At 44.9% G+C, this 20513-nt stretch overlaps 1 protein-coding gene across 5 annotated transcripts in view; it reads right to left on the reverse strand.

The window, feature by feature from the left end:
• RIOX2 (ribosomal oxygenase 2) overlaps positions 1–20513 on the reverse strand; it is a 32396-nt gene that overhangs the window by 5240 nt on the left and 6643 nt on the right. For all 5 annotated transcript variants that reach the window (XM_075909014.2, XM_075909024.2, XM_075908992.2 and 2 more), the window contains 5 exons: positions 18861–19296; positions 15813–15932; positions 14195–14323; positions 5990–6093; positions 244–346 (listed from right to left, as the gene is read on the reverse strand). In XM_075909014.2, the coding sequence (XP_075765129.2) occupies positions 244–346; positions 5990–6093; positions 14195–14323; positions 15813–15932; positions 18861–19292 (888 nt within the window). In that variant the 5' untranslated portion in view covers positions 19293–19296. The remainder of the gene's footprint in view (positions 1–243; positions 347–5989; positions 6094–14194; positions 14324–15812; positions 15933–18860; positions 19297–20513) is intronic.

Below are 20513 nucleotides of genomic sequence, written 5' to 3' on the forward strand. Positions count from 1 at the left end.
AGCAGAGCTTGGGAACATGCTGGCTAGGTGAAGAGGGCAGGTCAACACCCTAGAGAGGGCTTTCGGGTGACCTATTGCTTGGCTTTGAATATGGAGGAGAACTGCAAACCTCAAAAGATGATGGTTTTAGTACTAGATAGTGGGGCCCACCCATCAATAGGGCTATAAGCTGCTTTCTCCTGAACATTTCTTTAACATACACAACTTCATGCTACATTTCCCTTCACAATCTCATCTCTTTACCATCAGTAGTTGCCTTGGTATACTTGTCCGCAGAGCCACATCTTCCTTTGCTGTGTCAAACAGGAGCCCAGGAATCACATCTAACAAGAAATCTCCCCAAGAACTGCAAGGTAGATGGATACAAAAATGACAAAGTGTCACACTATAATAAAAGCCCACCTCAGCTGTTTCCCATCTCCATAGAGCAGAAGCAGTGTACAGCCAACTTGGATAAACAGTGCTTACTTTATTAGCAGTGGTCATAGCGTGTTAATGTGGAGTGCAGATTTAAAGTTAAAGCAGAGATTCTTAGATACATCTGAACGCTAGAGAATATCCCTCCCTACTCTTTTGTATATGGAGTGAATTTTAGGAGACTTTACAACTGAATCCATTACTGTACAACATGGGCGGTGGGTATAAGAGGCAAGAGGAGGCAATGCTTTCCCTGGGTCTTAGTGCTCAAGCCTCTCCCTCTCCCTATTCTGAAGGCTCCCACAGCAAGCTCTTGCTGCATGCAGACAGGTGAACGAATCAAATGCTGCGAGAGAGACATATCTACCCTGACTTAACTAACTTCATGAACACTGGTCCTACATGGTGACAGGCAACGTCTTTTGCTGTTGTATATACCCCAAATTCGGTAATTTCCACTCCAACTCGTCTGATAAAGTGGGTTTTACCCATAACAGCTCATGACCTAATAACTGTGTTAGCTGCTAAGGTGCCACAGGACTGCTTATTGTTTTTACAGTTACAGTCTAACATGGCTACCCTTCTGAAAGGGGTTTTAAGAGAACCTTCCACCAATAAAATCCTTTGTAATGCCTAAAACCTTTGCAAACCTATTTTTAACATGCATGTATAATGAAATTTCAAAACAAATTAGTGTACCCTTTTTCTAAAAGCAATGTACTTTGTTATGAACGCACTAAACCACTCTGTTTCATTGAGTTTAAATAACCTGGAATTAAGACATTTTTAATTAATCAATTACTTTGTGAAGGCTAAAGAGTATATTTAAAATATGAAATCAGCTTAGAAATACTGATAAAGAAAATGTAAAACAGAGAAGGGCAGTATCATGTATTCCCTAATATTTAATGTTGTATTCAGCTGGACACTAACTTGTACTCACTACAAAGTTTTTGCAAATACATTTCTTGACAAACTTGGGGTACATCAAGAAACTTGTGACTGACATTTTTCATTCCCAAATTTAGTGTTTTTAATTAGGTAACTTCAGCATGTCTAGGCTTCACAATCTGGCATGCTCCATTGTCTTTAGAAAGGGTTTTTTCCCCTCAAATGTCATTTGCTACATTTGGGTTCAGGGATTTGGATGGAATGGGTGAGCAGAGAGAAGAGAGAGACAGACTGGGGAGGGGGGATTGTGGGTGGAGCAGGGGCAGGGGCAGGGCCATACGTTGGGGAGCTTGCCCCCTCCTCCCAAGTAGCAGCTTGACCCTCACCCTTCAGTCTAGTGGTTAGGCTACTCAGCTGGGTTGTAGGAGATCCTGGTTCAAATCCCCCACCTACATGTTCAGCAGGGGTTTTCACAGGGATTTTCTGCCTCCCAGGAGACTGTCCTTTGTGGTGAGCCAGCCTTGTACAACCCCCACCTTCTTGGGACGGGGAGGGGAATGTTAAGGAATTGGAAGGATGTTAAATTGTAGTTATCTGATTAATCATGTAGTCGATACAATTTGTATGGGGGTGGGGAGTGTTAAGTGAGTTGTCCTATTTCCAGGCGCAGGAGGGGACCTAGTGGGGTATCTGGGAAGAGCAGCAGCTCCTGGGGAAATTGGGACAAGCCTCCGGCTTAGCAGAAAGGGGGAGGCTCCGTGCTAGGAAGTACCACTGCCCTGAAATCCCTGTGTGTTCCGCTCTCACATTTCCAGCAGGAGTGGACAGAGAAGCAGTGAGAAATCCCTGCCCCGCCCCCGCTGCCTTGTGGCCATGCTTCTCTGCAAGCCCCCTCCACCGAAACAGCCCTGTGGCCGGGTTTCTCCTCCGCACACGTCTACCTACGAGCCTCCGCCAGCAATAGGAAAATTCCCGGGAGCTGGAAAATTCCCGGGAGCTGGAGTTTCTCTCCGCGAGCCGGGTCTGGCAGGGAAGATCGGGGCTTTCTTCACACCCCGCCCCGGGGCTTTCCTTGCGGCTGTGCAGGGGAGGAGGAAGGCTGAGCTCAAGCCGCAAACCCATCTGGAAGGTGGACCCCCACCCTTTTGAGAACCACCGAGTTAAAGTGGAGGCAATAGATCACACTGCCACTCATTTCTCAACAAACAGAGCTGGGACTTAACCTTTGTGGCACCCTCTTTGTTCCTGTGCTTTGGGTACCTGCCAGAGGCAAGGAGACACAGGTTTAAGTGGCCTAATTCTCATTTCATATTTACTGTACGTGGCCTGAACAGAAGAAGCTGAAGGAGCCCCCATATCCAACCACCTCGCAGGCCAGCAATTAGGCCATGCACTGGAGACGTAAGAGATCACAATTCAAATCCCTTCTCAGGGAGTAAAAAGGGGGTTTGAACTGACACTCGTACTGTTCAAGAGGCAAGCACACAAACCACTGGACTACAGGGAGATGCCTGGGGCAATTGTGGCTCAATGACTATTTAATAACAGTGGCCCATCCTCAAAAGGAAATAGAGACAGCACATTGGAATATCTCCTAGCCCAGTTCCTAGGCAAGTCACCTGAGAGGTACAAAAGGGAAGAAAGGGATGTGAACTCCCAACCTCCCGCCTGCTGGGCACATGACCAACCAGTCAGCTACACAGGACTGTTTGTTGTGGCTTATGTACTGAAAGCGGAGCAGCTTCAGCAGAAAGGCACAATGAAGGCTCCAGATCAGAACAGCTTCTAGCCCAGCCACATGAGAGGTGAGCCAGCCCTGTACAAAGGCTCAAGTCCTTCCTCAGAAAGGGGATTTGAACCCCAAGCTAACCACACACCCACATTGCTACGCTCCACAATAGGGATGCAAGTGAGTAGTCGACTACTCGATAAGCCTAGGGCAGGGGTGTCCAAACTTTTTTCAAAGAGGGCCAGATTTGATGAAGTGAACATGCGTGAGGGCCGACCATTTTGCCCGACATTCTTTGAACCATTAAAATTAAATGCAAATTAACTATTTTATGCAAAGTTTATTGCAAACGGCATACTTTTCATTTCGTCACATGGATGACCAATCTAAACAGGTGTTAAATCACTCTGCCTTTCATATCTGAAGGCCAAATGAAAAAAAAATCCAGGAAGCTGAAATATATGTCAGGAACATTGTAAAGTACATTACATATTATTGGTAATAAAGGTTGTCTGTCAACTTTTAAGTTCAAAAAATATGAACAGGAACATAACACCAAGTATACATGTTGTGTCCAGATATATTTATAACTGATTTAGACCAACTGACATTAACTGAGATTTTACAATGTATTCATCTCAATACATATGGATTCGTTGGGGGCCATAAAAGATAGATATTGCCAAATTACCTGTGGGGCCGTATTAAACCGGAACACGGGCCGCAATTGGCCCGCGGGCCGGACTTTGGACATGCCTGGCCTAGGGTAAGGATGTGAACAGGTAGCCGGTTAACAGGGATCAGCCCCCTGGCCGCAGCAGGCCAGGCCAATGCCAGTAGCCCACCCCACACGGGGCTGGGAGCGGAAGCCCCACGGCCTAAGGGCTGCTCCTACCTGGCTGGAGTGGTCCTCTGCCCAGGATCCCACTTAGGTTAACTTAACATTTACCAAGTTAACTGATTAATCGGAATTTTACATCCTGAACAGTGAAAAGCCTCCTCTTTCAGTATAATTTGTAAGGACTGACTCGAGCAATTCCTCATCTGATCATAAAAAGTAGTCTACAAAGCAGTGAACTTCGTCAGCAAACTCTGCATCATGACAGCATGAGTTTTGCAACGCCAAAGCAGGTCAGGAAGTTCGGTTCTAATGCTGCCTCCATGATATGAGCAGCAAAGACCCTGTAAAGTAACTTTTGTTTATTTTAGCCATTTCATCACCAAAACCGAATCCCACTGTAAATTAGTAAAGACTCAGCCATTGTATTGGAGTGTCATGTCCCTATGCTCAAAGCCATCTCATGTTAGCCCTTAGAACATGAATCAATTTCCAGGAGGAGAAAATCTGAAAGCGTTGCTTGGGTAGATCATTTACACATTGTCTGTGATTGTGTCCCAAACTGCGCCCACTACAGTGGCAACTGCTGCTTCAGCTCCTGTTGTAGCGTCAAAGGTTCCAGTGAAAAAGCCAAAGGCAGTGGTAGGAAGGGTCAAAGCCCAAAAGGCCATGGGTCCCAGCGTGACCCATCTGATCACTAAGGCGGTGCCCTGTTCTGAGGAGTGCAAAAGGGTCACACTGAATGCTCTGAAGAAGTCTCTAGCAGCTGGAGAACAGCAACAACTGCATCAGAAGTTGGGTGAACAAGGGCACCTTAATTCATACTCAAGATTAGAAGAGCCAGAGGCATCTATAACTCAGCAAAAACCCTGCCAAGACCAAGGAAAAAGCACCCAAGAAGTCTAAGAAGCCAGTTGCCGGGAAGCCAGCCAGCACTGCCAAGACGACAAAAAAGGCTGTGGTTGTGGGGGGGAAAAAAGCCTGAAAAAGAGAAAAGAAATCAACTGCAGAGACCAAAAAGCTGGCTAAGAGCCTGAAAGGTGAAATCCTCCAAGCCTAACCAATGAAATTCAAAACAGTGACAGCTAAGAACTGCAATGGCTTGAGATATTTACAGACAAATTTTTTAAAAAAGAAGGGGTGGGGGAAATCAAGCAAGGATTGTTGTTCCATGTTTCAACAGGTTTTCTAGCAGCAATGAAACATTGTATTAGGTACATGTTTTTTGGAATGTGGGCAAGCTGAGACATCCCTTCTGCTAGAACCTCTGATTCCTTGCCCAGGCCATTGAATCGGAGTCCAGGCAGAAAGGGAAAGCCATCTCCGAGAGAAAAGGCAGCAGGGAGAAAGTGTAAGAAATAACATTGAGGTAGCAGTTCATCTCCAGGGAAAAACTGAAAGGGGAGGATGAAAAGCATGAAGGTATTTTTATAAAGGGATGGTTTGTAGTAGTCGGGCAACTAGGAACTAAGTGTTCCTGGCAGAGGTGGCTTAGGAGAAGAAAAAAAAAAGCTAACTACTCATCCCTGGTGTGCTTCCTATTGTTTGGATTAATAGATGAGCAATAACCTCTCCAGTTGGTGAGAGACTATAAAATGCAACAGTGTATTTGTATCTGTCACCTTATCTTTCTCCTAAAGTCCCCATCTGGTAAGTGATAATTAAGTAATTAAAAACCGATTCTGTTAAAAGCAGCCTACTTGATATGTTTTTACGCAGCAATTAGCTAATGATTTGCTTTCCCAGAACTTTATTATTCCTATGTGAATACTGGCTTAATTACAGTGTTACATCTCTATAATAGCATTCATTAGGAGATTTCAAAGCACCCCACAAACAAATTTCACAAAACCCCTGCAAGGGAGGTAGGGAAAGTATTACCTTATTACTAATGGGGAAACTGAGGCACAAAGGCTAGGCTATTTGCCCATGGTCACACAGCAAGTTCAGTGGCTGAATCACAAACAGAACCCAAGAGTCCAATCTTCTAGACCTTGCACTAACCAACAGATAGCACTGCTTTCCCCAAAACACACGTATTTTAGGTCACCTTTAGCATTTATCCAAACTGTGTCTGAGGACGCTACACTCTGAAAATGGTAAAGCACAATTACTTGTTTTGGTAGGTGCTGATGGTCACATGAGTAGAATGTGATCTCCTGGCAGGAGTGTCAGCTTGGTGGATTGTTCCTCTTGGAAAGTATAACAAATCTCCTGGCTAAAAGAAAATAGAAGGAAGAAGCAATTCAGTATTTGGATCTCTTGGCAACTACCTTACTGCAATGTTAGCAAAATAAAGAAATTACTCCCCAGACAGTAATGCTGATAGTTGAATATAAAAATCATGCAATGCAGTAGGCCAGGGGTGGGCAATAATTTTAAAAAGGGGGCCACTTCAAAAATTTCTGAAGTGACCCTGGGCTACACTGGAAGGGGCAGGGCCTTCAGTGGAAGAGGCAGGGTCAGGAGACTTCTTGTACTTTTCCCCACCCTGATTGGCCTGGGGTGGGTGAGCGTGAGAAGTCTGCCCCCTCCCTCTCCTGCTCCACCCCCTGGAGAGAAAGGCCAGCTTTTGCTGTTTTAAAACAGCTGTCGGTTGCCTCTAGGTACCTTGCAAGAGGCCAATCAGTGCCTGGCGTGGGGAAGCACGTGAAGTCTCCTCGCCCTGCAAGAGCGCATGGTGGCTAGACACGCACACCGGCAGTTTTAAAAAACAGCCAGCGTCTCTCTCTAGCTGCTGCGCGTCCCTAGCAGGGCGCATATGGGATGCGAATCTTTGTGTGCTCCCTACCCCCAAGCTCTTGATTGGCCTGGGGGTGAGGAACATGCGAAGTGACCCCCCACCAAAGGCGCACAGCAGCTAGAGATAAATGCCAGCTGTTTTCAAATAGCCCGCTTGTGTCTCTACCTACCACGTGCTCTTGTAAGGCAAGGAGACTTTGTGCACTTCCCCGTCCCCAGGCCCTGATTGGCCTGGGGGTGGGGGAGCAGCAGGGCATCCTTTGGCCACCCCTGCAGTAGATAGACCCTCCTTTATATGTCATAGAGCTGAGCTGTGAAAGAGGGTCTTAAGACTGGAGAACTTTAGGGCTGAACTAAATTCTTCCTTATTATTTGTGAAGTCAAAACAAATGTAAATTACAACAATGCATATTAAGCTAGGTATTAAATGAAGACGTGACGGATCAGCCCATGGACAAAAGGGAGCCAGTGGAAATGCAATGCTATCTGGAGCCAACCTAATACCCTAAAAGGAAGGAGGGGAACAAGATTTGCCTGGGGAAGCCGATAAAACCCATCTATGCTAGGTGCTAATGTATTTTTAAACACAGCTTAAACAGTTCTAGCATTTCTTTTAAAAAATGACCACCTGTCTCCTGCTCCCCCCACCTTCCTGTTTTCTCCTTTCCACAGGTTGATAAAACAGAAAACAAAGAGACAAGAGCAGAGAACAGATGAAGGAACACCATCATGAAGGAAAAAAATTTGCACCACCAAAAAACACACACCCTCAAACACATTAATCACAGAAAAATATTTCAGGCACAACACAGCTCTGCAAGAACACGCCACCACCAAACCACACACCAGTTCCCAAAATCCAATGTTATGCAAGCACTGCCAAGGATCTGTTTAACTTTATTCCTGAAATCAATTTTAATTAGATAAGACTGCTACTGTAAAAACGGCTCCACTTACAGCTTCCCTCATTAAATTCAGAATGCCTGGGCTGCGTATTCCAGAAGACAGTTATAAAATGAACACAGGGTGTACCTTCCCTCAAGACCTAACAGGTCCTGAACCAGGGTGGGACCAGGGGTGGATCGAAGCCAATCCCTATGTGGCCGCCCACTGTGAGGCTCTGCTCCAGCAGCAGCAGAGGGGCCAGCGCTGACCAAGCAGTGATGGGGGGCTGCTCAAGGGAAAGAGGCAGGATGGCGCACAGCCCCATGGAAGCGCACCAAGCCCCACAGCTGCCGGGCTGTGCTTCCACCCACAGAGTTCTCCAGCCACTGGATCTCTTCTCCCCAGCACTCTCCCTCCCTTCCCTCCCCCCCACTGAGCTTAAACACCATAAATGACCTATTTGCAGCACTCTGGGAGGGCGGGGGAGGAGTTACTGAGCACAGGGCCCCCAGCTTTTCCCAGGAATGCTCCAGCCTGGGAGCAGCCATGGGGATGCTGAACTACAGACGTTGCCGGGCGACAGAAGTCTGGATTACAACAGTCCAATCTGTGGGGCATAACACACACAAACATTTTTAATCTTAAAATGTCATTTACTTGCCAGAGTCAAGCCACTCTCTAGGCAGACTTGGTGGGCTTAAAAATGTTTTAAGCGAGGACTCCTTCTTGAAGTAGTTGAATGAAAGGTCTCCTCTAAATGCAGAATTTCACAGGAGCTAGCAAGATCACTTATGTTTGTCCATTTATAAAGAGCTATGGTTTGTCATAAGTAAACCACATGCGAGTCACTTCCCTTTTCACAAGCTTCCCTCTAATAATAATAAATTGGTTTGGTTATCTATCACCACTAGAAAGGATTCTCTTGTTGATTTGAGGCACAATTAACTTATGTTCCAGCTCACCTTCTAGCTCTCTACAAGGTGTTATCCCTATTAGCAGCTCCCCACAAGAGAGTTACAATAGAAGAGATTAATTTGAATGCTAGCACTGGTGTATTACTTCCTTGCAGAAGGATTCACTGTTAATAACTTTGAATTATCTTGTTTTCCTAAATAATGGGTTTCCAGAGGCACGGTAAGAAACCTTATGAGACAAAATTGTGTGTGTGTGTGTGTGGAGGGGCACGTGTGTCACATTGCTCATCTTACATTACGAGGAACACCGGCTAATCACTTGTCCTACCTGATTTACCTTTCTCTAGGCCAGCAGTCAGCAACCTATGGCACACATGCCATAAGTGGCACACAAACCCATTTTCAGTGGAACACGTGGTGGAAGCTCAGCCCCTCACCTCCCCCCCATGCAATGGGGAGCCTGCGCTGCCGCTTGAGCCTCATGGCCTGTGCGTAGCCACAGCATCAGCTCCAGGGGGCAGGCAGGGAGGCTGCTGATGGAGAGAGGCAACTAGTGGGGTCCCCCAAGTGTCTGTCCTGTGACCAATCCCATTCAACTTATTTATAAATGATCTGGAGAAAGGGATAACAGTGAGGTGGCAAAATTTGCAGATGATACTAAACTGCTCAAGATAGTTAAGACTGAAGCAGACTGTGAAGAGCTTGAAAAAGATCTCACCAAACTAAACGACTGGACAAAAAAATGGCAAATGACATTTAAGGTTGATAAATGTAAAGTAATGCACATTGCAAAAAATAATCCCCAACTATACGTACAATATAATACAACTAATTTAGCTACAACTACTCGAGAGAGATCTTGGAGTCACTGTGGATAGTTCTCTGAAAACGTCCACTCAGTGTGCAGAGGCAGTCAAAAAAGCAAATAGAATGTTGCAAATCATTTAAAAAGGGATAGAGAATAAGACAGAAAATATCTTAATGCCGCTATATAAAACCATGTTACACCCACATCTTGAATACTGCGTACAGATATGGTTGCCTCATCTCAAAAGAGATATATTGGCATTGGAAAAGGTTCAGAAAAGGGCAACAAAAATTATTAGGGGTTTGGAACAGGTCTCATATGAAGAAAGATTAAGACGACTTGGACCTTTCAGCTTAGAAAAGAAGAGACTAAGGAGAGGAGAGGATAGAGGTGTATAAAATCATGACTGGTATGGAAAAAATGATTAAGGAAAAGTTATTTACTTATCCCCACAAGATAAGAACTAGGGGTCACCAAATGAAATCAATAAGCAGCAAGTTTAAAAACACAAAAGGAAGGTTCTCTCCATTCAGTGCACAGTCAACCTGTGGAACTCCTTGCCAGAGGATGTGGTGAAGGCTAGGACTTTAACAGGGTTCAAAAAGAGCTAGATAGATTCATGGAGGATAGGTCCAGCAATGGCTATTAGCCAGGATGGGTCGGAATGATGTCCCTAGCCTCTGTTTCTCTGGAGGTGGGTGACAAGGGATCGATCACATCAGGATTACCTGTAGCGTTCCCTCCCTCTGAGGCATCTGGTATTGGCTAGATGGACAGTTGGTCTGACCCATTATGGTTGTTCTTATGTTCTAAGCCACAGAGGGAAGTTACAAAATCACATATTGTGCTGCAAAACATGGAAAGCCATTTACAGACAGAGAATATATAAGAGGCTTTTCTCAGTTGTTTGGATGTTTTGTTCAACAGGTTGGCCAGTAAAGACACTATCATCTCCAGAATAAAAGATTTGCCTGTGTCTGCCAGGTCAGTGCCGAGGCGCATAGATGAAATGGCAGAAAACATTAACAAACAACAAACAGCGACATTAAAAGATGCAGAGGTCATGCTTGGTAAATGCGTGGATATAAATGACTAACTGTGGTTATCAGTGCATGTGAGATACTATGACTCAAAAGTTCAAGAAAAGCTATGCTGCCTAAAAGCCATGCATGGCACAACAACAGGGGAAGATATGGCAAAGATGTTTGTTAATCATTTTGAGGAAAGAGGAATTATTGACATTAATATTTTCTGTGACAACTGATAGTGCCCCTGCTATGGTCGGAAAACGGAAGGGATTTGTAAAGATTATTGAGGATCAAACTGGCCACCTGACGGTAAATTTTCATTGTATTATTATTATTCAAGAAAATCTTTGTGCCAAGATTTCTAACTCTGAGCTTAATAATGTGATGACTACAGTGGTGAAGATCGTGAATTTTCATGTTGCTCAATCTGTCTTGGCACATCAGCAGTTTCAAGCTCTGCTTGAGGAGATGGACAGTGAATACGAGGACATTCTGCCTCACAGCAATGTTCATCGGGTAAGTCGTGGGAAGGTTTTGACACGCTTTGTGGACTGCCTTGATGCAATCGAGATCTTTTTGTCAGAAAAAGATCAAAACTACCCTGCACCGGATGTTGACAAGTGGCTCATGCCACTAATGTTTCTGACATCACCGCGCATCTAAACAAACTCAACCTTGACCTGCAGGGCGCAGGCCAAACTGTTATGGGTCTTTTTGAAACATGGAAGGCATTTGTTGCGAAATTTGCCATTTTTTCTCAGGACATTGACACCTTGATTTTCTGCTATTTCCAACACCGTAAAGAACTATTGAAACATCGTGCCATCAGTGCTGCTGAGATTAAAACGTACATGAGAGAACTTGCGTCGGAACTTTATGCTAGATTTCAAGATTTCCAACGTTTTGGCACGTTTTCCTTTCCAGACAATTTTGATACCAATGACATAGATTTGACAGTGTTTCAGTGAATGGGTGTTGAGGATTTCGAAATGCAGCTCATTGAATTACAATGCTCAGACTTATGGATCTCGAAGTTTAGAGATCTGTGGCACACACTTGAGGCTATGGAGAGAGATCTCGATCATGACCTGTTGGAATTCCCTGGCTGTGAAATTCGACTGTTTGAAGAAATGAAAAGCACCACACACACAATCGGGGACACTGGGTATACAAATATTGAGTGTTCTTTAATGCATTCGTATAGGCCAAATTCTGATATCATACTGCGTAGCACTTGAGCTCCATGAGTAATCACATTGAAGTCATTAGACTTTTTGTGGAGATTAATGAGATTAAGAACAATACAGCCTGGTCCACAATATGCATGAAAATAAAAAGGAACTCTATTCATTAGACTCGGGAGAAATCTTACAACCCTCGCCTCCTATTAAAGCAAAAGAAACAAACAAAATCTCATTTATAATACTCACAACCTATTTACATTCAAGCCAGGTTTGAATCTGTAATAACATACATTTGGGAAAGAACATATTAATGTGAGCTTCTCATGCAGAAACATTGTAGGACTGGGCCTTAAGACTGTCACAAAAGGTAGAGAAGCCCATCCTAGAATCATGGAAATGTAGGGATGCAAGGGACCTTGGGAGGCTGCCTAGTCCAGTTCCCTGGGTTGAGACAGGACCAAGTAAACCTAGGCCTGTGTTTCTCCAATCTACTCTTAAAATCCTCTGATGGGGATTCCACAACCTCCCTTGGAAGCTTATTTCAGTGCTTAGCTATCCTTAGAGTTGGAAAGTTTCTCTAAATATCTAGCCTAGATCTCCCTCGCTGCAGATTAAGCCCATAACTTCTTGTTCTACCTTCAACAGACTCAGAGAATTATTGTTTGCAGTGTTGTTGGTCACAGAATAGTAGAAACATGAGGTGGGTGAGGTAATACCTTTTATTGAGCCAACTTCCTTTGGTGAAATATACAAGTTTTCTTGCTTGTACAGAGCTCTTCTTGAGGCGGGGAGTTTCTCTCTTTCACCAAGAGAAGCTGGTCCAATAAAATATACTATATCACCCACCTTGTCTCTGGAGACTAAGTGACCGCCGTCCTCTTTACAACAGCCCTTAATATAACTGAAGACTAATACCAGATCCCTTTTCAGACTGCATCTCTCAAGGCCAGGGGTTCCCAAACTTTTTGACACGGGGACCAGTAAATCATTCACGAGCTTTCGGACGACCGGTAACATTCATTTGCATATTCAATAAGCGAATTACGAATATGCAAATACAGTGGTTTTGGTCCTCCCAAAGCCCCCAGAGCCAGCTTTAGATACGGCCACCCACAATACTCTTACAGTTAAGGGAATATGGATTGGAAAAATGGACTGCAATCCAATAAAACCCTGCACCACCACATCATGTATTGAAAAGGGGCTCATTTATTTTCAGAAAGCTGACACCATCTTTGGAATTTTTTAATCCATATTCTCATTCCGGATGGTGAATGCATCAGGTTCTCTCCATTCTGACACAACTGTAGTGCCTTTAAACCTCACTGTCAGCAGTGGGGATATTTAAAAGGCACTGCTTTTACATTTTTATTTAGGATCTGCGTGCGCCCTGAACTGTCCCGCTCCCCACTGGCCAATTCCCCTCCCCGCCCCCCCCACCAGCCGATTCTCTCCCGATCTCTCCTGGCAAGCCCTGCTGCCCCGGCGAGCTGGTTTCCCCTGGCCCAGCCCCACTGCTCCCACCCCCCCAGCCAGCCCTGCTTCTGCCAGCCGGTTCTCCCCCACCCACCCTGCGATCTCCCCTGGCCACACCCACTGCTCCCTCCTCCCCTCCCCAGCCTTGCTTCCGCTGGCCAGTTCCCCAGCCAGCCCCGTGGTCTCCCCCAGCCAGCCTCACTGCTCCCACCCGCTCCGAGCAGCCTTGCTTCTGCCACCTGGTTCTCCCGCAGTCATACCCACCGCTCCCACCCCCTGATCTCCCCTGGCTAGCCCCACTCTCTCCCCTCCCCCCCACCAGCCCTGCCCCGTGATTTCCCCCAGCCATCTTCACTGCCCCCGCCAGCCGGTTCCCACCCCTGCGATCTCCCCTGGCCAGCCCTACTTCCGCTGGACGGTTCCCCTCTCTATCTCCCCCAAGCACCTCCACTGCCCCGACCCTGATTCCCTGTGCCCCATATCCAACCCCTCCTCCCGCCTCCACAGCCAGCAATAAGAGCCAACCTGGTAACCAACCCTCACTATGCCTCTGCCGGGAGCCTGAAACATATGGCTGCATCCGCCCAGCCCGGCTGAGGGCTTGGGGAACCCAGCGTTGCACGGAAAGACCGGGAGCCCGGAACACCCTGGCAGCCACGCTGAGTCCCAGTATTTTTTTTCCCGCGGCCCGCCCATAGTTTGGGAAACGCTGCTCAAGGCTAAACATACCGTTTTCAACCTTTCCTCATAAGTGATGTTTTCTAAGCTTTGTTTTTGTTACTCTCTTGTCAATCTCTCTTGTCAATCTCTCTTCAATGTTTTTTAAAGTGTGAAGTTTGGGGCACCGCAAAATACTCTAGCTGCAGACTCACCAGAGCCAACTAACACAGAACAATTATCTCCCATATCTTTACATACAACACTGCTGTTAATATATCCCTGAACAATATCAGACTTTTTAGTTCTTGTCAGCAGTACTACTATCTTGCAGGCCATTTTCCATTTTGTAGCTCTACATTTGATTTTTCATTCTTAAATGAATTACTTTGCACTTGTCTTTACTGAATTTCATCTGTTGATTTCAGTCCAAAGTCTCCAAACTGCCTATAGGACCGGACTGCCTGGCTGCCCCATAGGCCAGACTGTTTCCAGTGCTTGGAATGTCATTTTTATAAACACATTCAGAGCAGTCTTCTTAAACAATGTATCAGAACAGCAATGTATTAACACTCTATATTTCACAGCTAAAGCCAAGAAAGCCACGTGCAGCAAATACTAGTACCTTTAATATGAATTCATGTGTTGGATTCCCAATGTGATCCTCTGATTCAACATTGTATTCTCGAGCTAACGGCACAGTAGGTTTGTAGAGTCGCCAGTGTTTCTCTCCTTCCAACTGAAGGATAAACACCTGCAAAGGGCCACAAGACAATATGAATCAAAAAGTCATGCTGCTCCTCAAACCTCCAGCTATTCCAATTTTGAACTTTAAAAAATCCAGGGGACCAAGTGAGAAAGATAGGTAGCAAAAACAAAAGAAGTGGAAGTGATGGCATTCCTGGTGATACTCATAGATCTATAAAATTCAAAAAAAATTCTTTGCCAGTCACAGAAGAACACAGAGCATGTGAAATACTTAGTCATGTAACAGTTCCATATGGCACACTGCATTCATCAGAAGACTTTGCAGACAGCTGACAAGTACATTCTGCATATGTTAAGTAGCTGAAGAGTAGGTCTGTGTGTAGCTAAACTGCTAGATGCATTTCACTAAAGTGAAGTTAAAAATTATAATAAAAGCAAGCTCTGATTCACGAGAAGACATTTATACTTGTTATTTATAATATTTCTAAAACTAGAAAATATCTGTTTTATTTTTAAACCATCACAGCTAAAAGAAGAGAGTGTCTGGCAGCATAAGTCCCCAACTTCCGGTTTTGTTTTTTTAATACATTTTATTAAATGTAGTAGATGTTTTTGCTATTTTTAAAAGTTAAATGAGGGCATGTCTAGATTTGAAGCTTCCCAGGTAGCATTTGCAAACTAGTCGTTGTCAGGTGTGTAAAATCCCATTTAATTAGTTAGCTGCTGGCTGGAACACCTCCCTCCTGTGCCATGACACAGATAGCCTGGCTGGGTTGGAGTACCCCCTACCTGCGGCACAGTGTGGTATGCCAGGCTGGAGCAGCCCCCTGCCCACGTTGGGGAGGCGGGAGTTTACTCCAGCCTGGCCAGGCTGCTGGTTAACTGTAACCAGTATGCTTACCAGTTAACTGGTTAATCATTTACATCCCTACTCACTGTAGTGTTGTGCTACTAAACAAATAGAGCGTGGGGGTCTATTTCCACTGTACAAGCTGAAGAAAAAATGATTTCCAATTTTTTACAGTTTTAATAACTAGAGGGTCTGTCCCCCAAGAAATACTAGGCAGCTTCCACTGAAGTCAGCAAGCTCTCTCAAGATTAGGCCCTCCATATGTTATTGGTAACAAAGGTATGCTTGCATGTTTTTAATTGATTTTTTTTAAACCTGACATTGGTCATTTTAAAAAAGATGCCACCTTCTCCACAGGTGTAAAACCTCTCCAATGAAAGATAATGGCTGCTGGAAAGTTTCTATAGCTTCTGTCAGCATCAACTGAAAATGTCATACAACCGTTCTGGAACACACATGTAACAGGATATTACCATCAAATTATTCAATGGCATTTCTTTAAAATGAAAGAATGATTGATGTTACTTGACCAAATCTATACCCAAAGAGAACATAAACCTGTCTGCATGTAATTGTGCAGAAAGCTATCCATAAGCGGATCCACTGAATGACTTCCAGAACGTGAACATACTTCCACCCTGGAACACTGCTTGTAAATTTACACATAGCAAACTTGTTCTCTTACCTCAACATCATCATAGTGGGGAGGAAGACCCTGGGACCCTGGAGGAGTTATGTAAACATTGGAGCCAACCAAAGAGCCAAAGTAGCATTCCAGCTTCTCCTGGATCATCCACAGCTCATCCTTTAAAAAAAAGGAAGTAAATTACTATAAGAAAACATTATTGCTTCAAGCAAGTACAGTGCCTGGTTTTTTTTTTTAAATTAATGTTTCACGTACTACTCTATGTACATATCAATCGACATAGAGCAGTGGTCACCAACCAGTAGATTGGGATCTAATGGTAGATCTTGGAGCTTCTGACAGGTGATGCTGATTGGTCTGGCCAGGAAAGATAGCAAGCGCTCGACCCACTGTCATACTGCTCCTGCCTTCTGCCTTGGAGCTGCCCCCCTAGCATCCTCCTGCTTCCTGTGCAGGGTGTAGGAGGGAAAAGAGGGGGGGGGTTCTGATGTCAGGGTGTCCCTCTTTCCCCCAACTTCTGTACCCTATCTCTATCCAGAAAGAAAGGGATGGAGGGAGCTTGGCAATGCAAATCTCTGTCATTCTCACAAACACACACTGTTCTTCACTCATCTCCCAACCCAACACATACACCGGGGGGGGAGGGGGGATTGTTACTTCTTTTACTGCTTGCAAAGTGGGCTGTTTTTGGTTTCTTGGCTGGTCTATGCATTTCATAATTTTCATTTCATTCTCCACATGCTGTCCTTGCCTACAGGCACCACTCCTGCAGCTCCCATTGATCAGTAATGGGGAACTGTAGCCAGGAGAAGCCTGTAGATGAGGGGCAGCACATGGCACCATGGAGCCATTGCTGTACATGCCAGCTGCTCTCAGGAGTGGTGCAGGGCCAGGGCAGGAGTAAGCCTGCCTTAACCCCACTGCTCCACCACCCGGAAGCCGTCTCAGTTAAACAGTGCCCAGCCAGAGCCTGCTTCCTGAACCCCATCCCAGCCCTGAACCCCCTCCTACACCCAACCTCGAGTCCCAGACATGAGTCCCCCAAACACCCAAACCTCTTCCCAGAGCTTACACCCTGAAACGCTTCCTGGACCCCAATCTCCCACCCTGGGCTAAGCCCAGAGCCCTGCGCACACTTCTAACCCCTTGGTCCAAGATAAGAGCTTGCATCCCTACCCCAGCCTGGTGAAAGTGAAGGAAGTGAGGATGAGAGAGGAAAGAGGATGGAGTGAGCAGGGTGAGGCCCTGGAGAAGGGGTGGAGCAGGGGTGGGGCCTCAGAGAAGGGGCAGGAAGGAAGTGGGGCAAGGGTATTTGGGTTTGAGGTAGATCTTATATTGCACTTTAATGGGTGATGCTTTCCAGTCAACCATTAACCAGTGGGGGCTGGATCAGCTCCCCCCTGCCATGAGCAGGGGGCTGCTCCAGCCCCACGGAGGCTCACTGCAGACAGGGGCTGCTCCACTCATGCAGAAAAGCCCCTATCTAAGGCGGGCCTGGGCGTATTGCAGGCACGGACTACTCTGGATGACCAGAGCAGCCCCTGCCTGCAACATACCCAGGCCCACCGTGGACAGGGCTGGAGTAGCCCCTCCCAGCAGTGGGAGGGCTGCTCCAGCCCAACAAGATTTTACATCCCTAGTGGAGTCCAGGTGAAAGGTGCAGAAATTACGAAGAAAGGAAGTGAAGGAAACAGATTCTAACAATAGGGTTAAGGAGAGGGGAAAAAGAAGCCACAGTCAATCAAACTGTGACTAACATCTTAATGTAATCAATATGTACAGTATCTCTACTGTACAAAATAGAATCCCACAGAGAGAATAAAAGGTCACAATCCTTAAATATACCAAATACAACACAATCAAATCATTGTAAGTTCTTCCATTATTCATACAGTTCTAATGACACTGGCCTAGAATCTCTCTCTACTGTTTCCCCCCCGCCCCCCCCTCAGCCTCCTCGGACCTTTTCTATGTCAACAACTGGGTATTTAAAGGTTTGCCTCCAATGTAGAGCTATTTGGGGTTAGAACTTTTAGCATCTGTACATCTGTCTTATGGAATTACCCTCTTTAGACCCAAAAATGTATTTTAGCCTTTAAATCAAACTTCCAGACACACATTTGAAGATGTTTTATATTTAAAACGTATTTAAAAGTAACTGAATTACTCTGCGAAAGATGTTGAATGCTAATTACTGCCAAACACTGGTGGTTTTCAGTGAAAGATGCTTTTGTTTCAAACCACTGTGTATGTGACACACTTCCCCCCGTGTGCACACACCCACACACATACCCACACACATCCTTCCCTGTGGCTAGTTCATGCAACAGGTTTGATCATTACATTTTCCAGCCTGAGCCCATCACACTTTCTTGCATTCGGATTGTACAAGAAACAAGTTTTCACACAAAAAATTAATCCAATTTTTTCAGCCAGATTTGAAACATCTTGATCTGCTCTAAAACAGCAACATAAATATTATTCATGAAAAAAATAGTCCTTTGTCCCCAACCAGCTTTTCTTGAAGCCAGGGGATTTTAAACCCATGATTACAGTCAATAGGACCCAGGCCCCTAAATGACTTAAGTGTTTGTGAAAATTTTTATCCCTCACCTTCTAGTTGAACTAGTAAAGTCTCTTGCCTTTAGCACCGGTGATATAAGTTTCAAACCTGAATGACAGCTCCTCATCCAGGTCAGTTACACTAACAATAGGGATGTAAAAAGTAACTGTGTAACTGCTAAAAATCCTAATAGTTACACAAGCTGTGGGCTCTGTAGTGCTGCCATAGCAAAAGGGCTGCTAGTCCCGCTCCTGGGGACCTGCGTGTAACCTGTGGTGGGGAGGCGGGGGGGGGGGGGGGGGGGCAGAGAGCCAGACCCACCAGAGACAGACTCCCTGGTAGGCCCCAAGAGAGCAGCCCCTGCTGGTTAATCTTTTATACAACTAACTAACAAACAGTATTCCTCTACAAAAATACCCCTTCCATTGCATGAAATTTCTCTAACTCATATTCTAAAGCCAAATCTTAATGCCAGCTACATATCAGGACATGGGCCACAATCCCTAAGCAACTGCAGCGCTAACCTTAAATCTCTGAGGTTGATGAAACTGTATAGTTGCTTTTTTCTGATCAAAGTCTCTCTTCAGCTGCATATAGTTCACTTTGCCATCTTTATTTAAAACCTTCTTTTTACCATTCACGCATCTGCAGACATTAATATCTCTTCCATAGTATAAACCCTGGCTGGACAGCTTCTTCAAATCCATTAGCTGGAAGAGAGACTGGTAGTAAGCAGCCACTGAAGAATCATCTCTCTGAATAAGCAGCGGCTTTTGTTCCCAATACTCCTTGAAGAACTCCTCTTGTTTGATGGGAAAGATCAAACTTTCAAAGACACTGTTTGGGCTATCATAGTTCATAGGTGATGGAGGGCAAGATACTTCCATCTTTGCTCGTTTACATGGTACATGTACTTTCCTTTCAGTTTCATCTTGTTTTCCTCCTTTCTTGGGCATGTTCCTGTTTAAGGTGATAAAGAAAATAAGGCCGTTAGAAATAAGAGAGTAAATCAGCTAACAGGGTACCAGCCTGTGAAAGGGATGTGTTGAGGCCTACCCAGAATATGTCAAATGAGCACCAGATTAATTTAAGTGGAAAGGAAAGGCAGCATTGTCAGATACAGGAGATAAAAATAAAAACAAAATTTGATTGGTTGACCAACAATAACCCCGCTTTTAGGGAAGTCAGTAACTCAGACAGCAGTATGCAACAAAGTGCTGATTACCCCAAAAGGAGCAGACGAAAGTTTTTTGTAAGGGCAGAATGAGACAACAAAAATCTAACGTCAGCAATTGTCAGGCGAGTGGAGGAGTACCAAAATACCGAAACAGGGTATATAAGGTGGGCTGAAACAGACCAAGAGCGGACGGGTTGCGAATCCAAAAAGCCAGGTCTGATCAACCACGGCTCCCTCCCCGGCGCTGAATCTCGCTGCCGCACATAAGCTCCGAAAGGGGAACAAACAAGCTCCGAAAGGGGAACAAACACCTGTTGCAACGAAAAATCCAAAGAAAGGAAAAACATAAAGAAAAGAATATCTCCTGAATCTAAGCAATGCTTCTATCTTTCTTAACGTGAGTATTATATATTTGTTAACTCCATAAATTGTTTAAAGATAACTCAGGAGGGTATATCTGTAGGAGAAGTTATTATTTCTTTTTTTTTTTTAACTGTACTGTTTTTCTACTTTTTTTTGTATATTATATTGTCTTAAAAGAATCAAAAATAGTGAATTGATTTAAATGGAAAATTAATTATAAAGTAAATAGAAAAAATAAAAAATCTTTGTTTGACCCTAAAAAGAAGTATTCCTCTGTCTGCGGTTTCAAATCCTTTAAAGAACCAAACCCGGTTACCGAAACAGCCCACAGTAGCACCTCTCGCTTTAATACACAAAAACCTGGAGCAGGGGAATTACATGAAGAGCTCCTTTCAATTTCTCCTCCTGTACTCCAAAGGACAAGAGAGAACATTCACATGCGCCTCAGTTCCTCTCACAAAGCCTTAGGGATTCCCAAAGACCCATGCTAATTTAGGCCCCAGTCCTGCAACTGGCTCCATATAGGCCCCCAATATCTATGACAGGGCCCTGCCTTGAACACAAGGTTCCATACGCACAGAACGAGCTGCAGAATTATGACCTTTCACAGAGGCAGCGAAGAGGGGGAGCAGGAGCC

The sequence above is a fragment of the Pelodiscus sinensis genome, chromosome 1 (genome assembly GCF_052426305.1).
Source record: "Pelodiscus sinensis isolate ZL-2025 chromosome 1, ASM5242630v1, whole genome shotgun sequence".
In the NCBI taxonomy this organism is placed as follows: Eukaryota; Metazoa; Chordata; order Testudines; family Trionychidae; genus Pelodiscus; species Pelodiscus sinensis.